The sequence below is a fragment of the Apis dorsata genome, unplaced genomic scaffold (assembly GCF_000469605.1).
Source record: "Apis dorsata unplaced genomic scaffold, Apis dorsata 1.3 scaffold_111, whole genome shotgun sequence".
NCBI lineage: Eukaryota > Metazoa > Arthropoda > Insecta > Hymenoptera > Apidae > Apis > Apis dorsata.
This window is the reverse complement of record NW_006263406.1, coordinates 137,108-145,522: the sequence shown is the minus strand read 5'-3', so window position 1 is coordinate 145,522 and position 8,415 is coordinate 137,108. Positions and strand designations below refer to the sequence as shown.

Below are 8,415 nucleotides of genomic sequence, written 5' to 3'. Positions count from 1 at the left end.
TCACAGCCATTCGTCTCCTAAAAAAAAAAAAAAAGATCAATATATATATATATATAAAATTATATATAAAATTATGTAATTATTTTAATATTATTATTAATATTAATACCTTAATAACTGCGCTTGTTGTAACCGTTGTTGAAGTTGTTGTTGTTTTAGCTTATGCTTAATGTTCGAACAGAATGGAACAAGACATTTAGTCTCTTGGCAGTGTTTAGCATGATAACAGCACAATGCTATCAATTGTTTACATATTGGGCAACCACCATTTGTTTTTCGTTTACAAACTTTAGTATGTGTTACAACTCTTTTCATCTTTTGACAGCTTGTTAAACGACAATTAGCATCTCTGCATTGACATGCATGCACCAGTGATTGAATACATCTTTGTATTGAAAGTTTACGTGCTTCCTAATATAAAATTAAAATATATGTCAATTATACTTATAACAAAATTATAATTATAAATTTATAATTAAATTTATAAAAATACCTGTGGATTAGATTGTTTAGCATCGGCCGGCGATGAACCGTCATCCAAATCCAAACCAAGTTTTTCCATATGATGTGGATGACCATCTTTTTCCTTACAACTTATACACAGATCAAAGTCCTATTACAATAAATAATATTATTTATTAAATCGATTATAATGTAATGAAATATGTAAAAATATTTTTATATTTTTATACTTACATCACAAACGGTACAATGATATCTTGTTTCTACATGACTCTTACAATTATTACAAGTATAAACAAATTTGTCTTGACCTTGATTGTGCAATTCATATAACATAGACATAGAACTAAATTTTGCACGCCTTAAGGAAGAAAATTCATAATGTTTTTCTCTGGCCATTGTAAGGAAAGCATCGCGACCATCCATAAGATCACAATTAATAACGGGATCAGGATCTTGAATAGGCTAGAAGATACATATTGATGAAAAATATAAGTATAAATAATTTTTTAAAAATATTTATTTAAATAATTTTAAATACTTACTGCTAAACTGGCTGCACTTTGAGCACTATGCAACCTAATAACAAAAAATACTTCTTTATGTTTTTCCATAGTAGCAAAAATTTTTGCAGAGAGATCATTTCCTGTTTGTGGAGTATTAGATTTTTTGCTATTCTTTCTTTGATTTGCTTTGGATTTATTAGACTTTTTAGCTTTCTTTTGTCCTTTCTTTTTGCCATCTGGTCCTGTTTCAGAATCTTCGGTTAATGAGAAAATCTGTAATACAAGTGTTATGATTAATTTTTTGTTAATTATTATTTTTAATAATATCATAATACTTACTGCATTAGCAGCCGCAGCTTCCGCAGCTTCTGCCTGTTTACGTTTTTCCTCTTCTTCTTGATCTAATTCTTTAATGCTTTCTTCTAAAACATTGGGCCAAAAGTCACCTTCAAAATATGGTAAATCAGCTGCTGATGAAAGCTTATCTTCCATTGCTTGTTTTAAAATATCCTAAAATTAATGAATAGAAATCAATTTTTAATCTTTAAATGATAAATAGAAATATAAAATTTTTGAAAAATTGTAAAATTATTGAATTTATTGTAGTCTGTTAATCCTATGTTTGAATTTACAAATTCAATAAAAACATTAGCTTTTACAGACATTAATTTTAGTCTCATTTGACACTCAAGAATAATAATTAAATCTTAAGTAACACTTAGAGACTGTATCATATATTTAAACTAATTAATTACTCATTAATACTAACTTTATAATCAAGTACGATTCTTTCAACCATTCCTTTGTCCAACATTTTCTTATACCATTCTTGCAATCTCTTAGGCTTTGGAATCTTTTGTTCTTGAGGATGGCAGTGAAAAATGTAATCATCACCTTCAGAAGGAGGACAAGCCCAGATATGAGCCATTGTATATCTAAACAATAAAAAGATTTTGTTATAAATATTAACATTGAAATCATACATATGTAAATTCTTCAAATGAGATTGAATTTACCCTAATTGTTTTGCATAATCCAAATATCCAAGAAGAATTTCATGATATACTGCCGTTCGAAACTGTCTAGGCCGGAAAAAGTGTACTGAATCCAAGTACGCAATGTAAACTCTTCGAGTATTAGGTGGTGTACATTCACTGCCATATTCTTGCACATGCATACCGAAAAAACATACATCTGTACCATCAACTTCTTCAAATGCAAACAAAGCTTTCGCTCTGTAAGGAAATTCACCAGGCATATCACCATTTTCTACAAATCGGCTTCTCATTCCTGGCTTCACTTCAACAACTTTATCGCTAGATGCTACTACTCTAATTGCAACTTCTCCAGCACCAGCTTCTTTTTTCTTCAGAAAATTGTTCACACGTGTTTCAATATAGGTACCTAATTTAGTAACTGGTAGACGTTTAGCATTAAATTTGTTTTCTTTACGTTTTTGACCTTTCTTTTTCAAGCAATTATCACAAGTAAATCTGTAAAAAATTAATTATAAAAAGTAAAATATTATTTATATTATTTAAAATAATAAATATTTAAAATATTTTTACTCACCCTAATGGCCAAATTGTTTCCATATGTAGTACACAAATTTGATGTACTTTCCTACGGCAATCTGTACATGAAACAAAAGGCTCCAATTCCAAATGATCGTTCTTCATTTCCTGGAACTGTTCCTTTTTAATGGCACTGTAATAAATTATAATTATTTTATTTTATATATAATATATAATTGTGATAAATGTTACTATATTTATTTCGGAACTTACGTTTGGGGTTGCGTTGGATCGTCTCCTAACGTCACAGTGTCACCAGGAATGTCGTTGAAACATTTCTGACAGAAGGTGTATCTGTCGGAAACAAGACCATATGCCTTTAAACTACTGTTCCAATCAATAGTATTTAGATCCAAATTTCAATTCGTCAATGTCATGCGTGCATCATACGAAGATCAATTTTTTCACGCCCCAATCGATGTATCCAAATGTCAAGTATCCAATTTTAATAAATATTTGTTTGTATTTGCAATTATACACATGCAAGTAGTGTTTTGCCAATTATTTGTATCCGTTTCATTTATTTATTTATTATTGTTATTATGATTATGATTATTATTATTTTATTTCAAAGATTGTAGAGAATCATCATTTCATATAATTAACATATTTTTTTTCATTATTTTTCATTTATCACAGATACAATTTGTTTTACATTTATTTATGTTTTCAAATATCAGGTATCCAATTTCAATCGTCCAATTTCCAAGTATCAATTTTCGTGGCATGAAGTAGTAGAGTCAGAAAGAAGCAAGGGGCGCGGGCAACACAAGAAGCAAGCAGCAAACAAGGATTTGTGTGTGCGTGCGCAACCCATGGGTAGAGCGAAGGTAACATACAAAGAAGAGAAGAGTGCCATAGTTAGACACCATATAATATATACATAAATTACTTGCATATACTCAAGAGTAATAAACGAATATCTTCTTGTTAAAAATTATTTTGCATATTCTAAATTATTTATAAAGCAAGATATATGCATAAAGCATCTAATTTTAAGGATTAACATTAGAAAGCTATATCCCTTAAGTATATGCGTAATAAAATTTCAACTTTATATGTGCGTACGTTACTAAAAAATACATTCATTGGCAAATATTTTATAAATATAATAAAAATATGTTAAATATATATAAAAAAAAGAGAAAATGAAAAAGAAAAAAACGTGTAGTTCAGGAGACTGACCTGTATCGACCGATATAATCGAAACAGGTTAATTAACCTGCCAATTTAATTTAGCGTATTCAATTATAGAACATTTTTAAAATAAAAATGTACCATGAAAGTCGAATGCGCCTAAAGACAATTTATATTTCTAAAACTTAATAGGTACAACTAATGTCAGTTATTTTTGAAGATAGCTGGGAGCAACAGAAGTCATTAACAAGATATCTAATTATCTAAGTAAGAAATTACTAAAGGGCAAGATGGAGATAAAACCTACTAACATATTCCCTTCATGCAGACTATTTTTTCAATTATTAAATAAATTTTTCATTGTACATAGTTATTTGATTCTTTTATATACTGACCTATTTTGATAGGAGTAATATTTCGCATCTCTTGGTATTGTACAAAGTTGTTTTCCATAACAACATAGTACTTGTGGATTAAATGTGTATTTTCTTCCACAACAATATCCTAAGGCTTGCATTACAGGATCTATTTCTTGCTCAAAGACTTCAGAAAGCTAAAATCAGTAAAAAAAAAAATTTTTAAAATCTATTGATATCAAATTGATATGTGGTAAATTAAATTATTCTGAAGTAAATATACCTTCGTACAATATCTATAAACGCGTGAAGTTTTACGATTATAAAGCCACGCATTGTCAAACATCATCCATACATCATCCACATATTCCCATGGATCACTATACTGTCCAGTGTCCAATTTTCTTTTGATTGTTGAAAGATCCATTGGTTTTTTAACGATATCGAAATAATCTGGAATTCCTAACGCTTGGGGATCGACAGGTTGTCTAAATGGTATGGATTCCGGATCTTGACGATAAAGTTTTTCTAATGTTGGCATTAATGCTTGACGTAATTCGTCAGGTTTAAACAAACACAACCTTTTTTTGTCTGTGGTTCCGCTTGGTTGTATCGGTTCAGGAACCAATGGTTTAATATCTGTGGTATCTTGACTGGATATTGGAGTTACAGGTTCTTTGATACCAGTGGGTTCTTCTTTTATGATACTCTCACTGGATCCTTCTTCCATTGGTTCCATTTTATTTTCTGTTTTAGTAGATACATCATTATTAACACTTTTACCTCCATCCATTCTATGATTCTCAGAACCATCTTCTTGAGTTTTAATTTCCATTTTTATATTTTCTTCTTTAATGGAATCCAATTTTCCCTTATTATTATTCATTGGTGGACTAGGAGAATTATCACGATCTAAAGCAGCTGTAATAGCAGCCATTTGCGAAGACATGGATGAAGTTCTTGGTGCATTTAATGCAGCTCTTTCTTGAGATGTCATACCTTTCCCAAGACTTGCAAGACCAGCAGGAGATGGTGTAGTAGCAGGATGAGGTGGAGTTTGATTAGCGGAAGAAACTGTCTGATTTGGAGTCATTAATGAAGGAACTAGTGGTGTGTTAGGTGTGGAAGTTGTAGATTGAGGTCCATTCGTCGTTGTTACCGGACCTGGACTAGGTCCACTAGAAGCAGGAGGTGGTATTGTTTGTGGAGTTGATGTATTGATGCCATTATCATTAGGTGTTGAAACTGATAGAGGCCGACTATTGTTAAATTGATTTTGTTGTTGATTACTTTGTTGTTGCATACCACTAAAAGGTGATGGCGCTTGTGGCATTGAGGTTGTTGTAGCGCTTTGATTTGAAGTACTTGTTGGTTGTTGTAATTGCGACTGACTTGGTTGTTGTTGAGATTGAGGTTGTGATGGCTGTTGCTGTTGTTGCTGTTGATGTTGATGCACAATTGCTGCTTGAGTCAGTCTAGCTTTCATAATATCAGGAAATTGATGTTGATTTTGTAAAGGACTATTAGGTAAACCGGAAGTACCATTTGAGGTTGGGAATTGACTAGTTGTTGCAGACGTAGTAGTAGTGGTTAAACTTGCTTGTGACATTTGTGCTTGTCCAAAAGGACTAAGACCAGGATTTGGAACCACATTGGGATTGGAATTCGACTGTCCATTTGGACTAGGACCAGATGGACCGACTAAAATTCCTTGCTGCTGTTGCTGCTGTTGTTGTTGCTGCTGCATTTGGGCTTGAGCTTGTGCTTGAGCCTGAGCTTGGACATTAGTTTGGGCTTGAACTTGTACTTGTTGTTGCGTTTGTTGTTGTTGTGGAAATTGCATTCTGTTATGTTGAGGAATGCCCATTGTAGGTAAAGATCCAAGTTGTCCCATACTTGGTGAATGACTACGTAAACTAGGGGTAACTGTTCCAACTGGTCGTGATGGCGGGACAGTACCAACACCTGGAGGAGCACATGGCCTTAAACCTGGACCAGATGTTCCTGCAGGTTGAGGTTGTTGTTGCTGATGTTGTTGAGCATGTAATTGTTGCTGTTGTTCCTTTCGTTTTTGTCGTTTTTCTTCCAATTCTTTTTGAATTTTGTAAATTTTTTCGGCAAGCAAATGATAATACTCTGATCTCGAATTGGCCATTTCATACATATCACCTTCAACTTTTCTTGCATATGCAACAAGATTATGCATTCTTTTATCAAGCATAGCCTGCGGATCAGGAGTTGGAAATATTGCTTGCACTAATTTATGAACAAGATGATTTCTAAGATCTGGTGTTACAGTTTGATGCCAATCTTTTGATTCCTGTACCGATGTTGCTGTTACTTGACCTGGTTGAAGTCCAGCTGGAAGTTGAAGATTGGCCAATCTATTTTCATTTGGAACACTAAGTTGTCCTGAATCATTTAAACCAAATAATTGTTGCATATTAACAGATTGTTGTATGTTTGCAGCAGTTGCTGCAGCAGCAGGTGTTGGACCGGTGGTAGGTGCTGCTTGATTACTAGCTACACCAACTGTATTAGGATCCGGATTTAAAGGAAGAGAAACATTTGGAGCAACAACTTGTTGTCCAGCACCAACTATGGATTGACCTGGTGCAGTCTGAGTTTGAGGTTGAGTTAATCGGACATTTCCTATAGTTCCGGGTGTTCCTTGCATGCCTGGTGTTGGCATTCTTCTAGTAACACATTGGCTTGCTACTAAACCAGGCGTTGTAGTAGGACATGGAATTCCCAATGCGTCATACGCTCTTCTCATTTCGGTCTGACTCGGATTTGGTTGACTATTTGGTTGAGTTGTAGATGCTGCAGCAGTATTTGTCGTTTTATTTTTATTTGCTTGCTTCAAAGGTAGACATACAGGACAATCATTGCGATTGCAATGTTTCCAATGACTAATAATTTGTCTTGAAGAGCTACAATGTGGTACCGTACAATTTTTCCCTGCTTGACAAGCAGTCATATGAGTTAATACATTTTTCATAGTTTTACAATCTGGCAACGAACATTGCCAAACATCACCATTTGCTTGACTTTCACGTCGTTGGCATTTATGTGCATGAAGTAAAAGAACTAATTGTTGTTGAATAAGTTTTCGTTTTTCTGGATCAGCAGTTGATTTTGTAGTACCTGAAAACATGGATATCAACAGTTAAATTTGTTTGAAAAAATAAATTTATTTCAAAATAGTCAATTTGTTTACCAGTTGGAGCACCGGTGCCAGGCATTTGGCCCTGAGTAGCTTGTTGTGGACCAGGTTGACCTCCACTTGGTGCACCAGATTGAGGTTGGGCTGGACTTGGTGCAGGTGGTTGAGCTTGTTGAGCCATACCACCTTCTTGTCCACCCACAACATTTGTAGAACCAATAGGACCTGCAGTTCCTCCAAATCTGCTACCTTGCATAGCAGTCATATTTGTCCCCACTCCTTTTTGTTGTGGTGCAACAACTCCAACAGGACTATTAGTACACACTGTAACACCAGGCCCTTGCCCACTAGCTGGAGATCCTGCTTACAAATTGTATATTTATATTCTAAAATTTCTACTTTCTGACTATATACAATATAATTGATATAATTACCATAATAAGGACTTGATGCACCTATTTGTCCCATATTTGGCATGCTTGTCATATTTGGAGGAGCCTGGATTCTTGGACCTCCTTGACCAGGACCAACAATACCAACTTGATGTACTTGTTGATGTGGACTTTGACCTCTAGCTGGACCAACCATATGAGCTTGTTGTTGTTGTTGCATTGTTACAGCCCTAGTATTCATTATTCCAGGTCCATTTTGCATTTGGGCAACACCATGTGGTCCACTAGGATGATGAATTCCTTGAGTATTAGGGCCCATCATAGTTACCTAAAAAAATAGAATTTTAAATTGTTTTTTTTTTTAAATTTTTTAAATTTATTTCATATAAGATTTTTTTCATTATATTTTAATTTAAATAAAATACTTACAGTATTTATAGGTTGTTTATTCAAACTGTTGGTTACAATTAAACTTCCTCCTGCCATTCCACCCATAGTGTTATTTCCACTAGCACTGCTGGTCATAACTAGAGCAGAATTAATTCCTCCTGGCATTGACATGGTAGGATTACTTCCAGCCATGCTCATTGACGATTGAAGGCCTCCCATCGAATTAGCAATGGACATTTGATTATTTGCCAAGGAACTGGCTATACTACTTGGTAAATTTCCCAAACTCACAACCATTTGTGGATCAACAACTTTAGAGACAGAAACATTTGGTGGAGATTGCATATTTGGACTTTTATTACCCAAAGTTCCAGCAGCCATTGCTAATGAATTGGCAACCAAGTTTTTATTACCCTATTTCAAAAAATAACA

At 33.7% G+C, this 8,415-nt stretch overlaps 1 protein-coding gene across 1 annotated transcript in view; it reads right to left on the bottom strand.

Moving 5' to 3' along the window:
- LOC102675162 (histone acetyltransferase p300) overlaps positions 1-8,415 on the bottom strand; it is a 16,024-nt gene that overhangs the window by 3,167 nt on the left and 4,442 nt on the right. The window contains exons 5-19 of the mRNA XM_031508888.1: positions 8,023-8,397; positions 7,636-7,921; positions 7,256-7,561; positions 4,319-7,182; positions 4,075-4,232; positions 2,756-2,836; positions 2,541-2,675; positions 1,985-2,461; positions 1,738-1,903; positions 1,308-1,478; positions 1,008-1,241; positions 697-927; positions 494-613; positions 110-411; positions 3-17 (exon numbers count right to left, since the gene is read on the bottom strand). Coding sequence (XP_031364748.1) covers positions 3-17; positions 110-411; positions 494-613; positions 697-927; positions 1,008-1,241; positions 1,308-1,478; positions 1,738-1,903; positions 1,985-2,461; positions 2,541-2,675; positions 2,756-2,836; positions 4,075-4,232; positions 4,319-7,182; positions 7,256-7,561; positions 7,636-7,921; positions 8,023-8,397 — 5,921 coding nt within the window. The remainder of the gene's footprint in view (positions 1-2; positions 18-109; positions 412-493; positions 614-696; positions 928-1,007; positions 1,242-1,307; positions 1,479-1,737; positions 1,904-1,984; positions 2,462-2,540; positions 2,676-2,755; positions 2,837-4,074; positions 4,233-4,318; positions 7,183-7,255; positions 7,562-7,635; positions 7,922-8,022; positions 8,398-8,415) is intronic.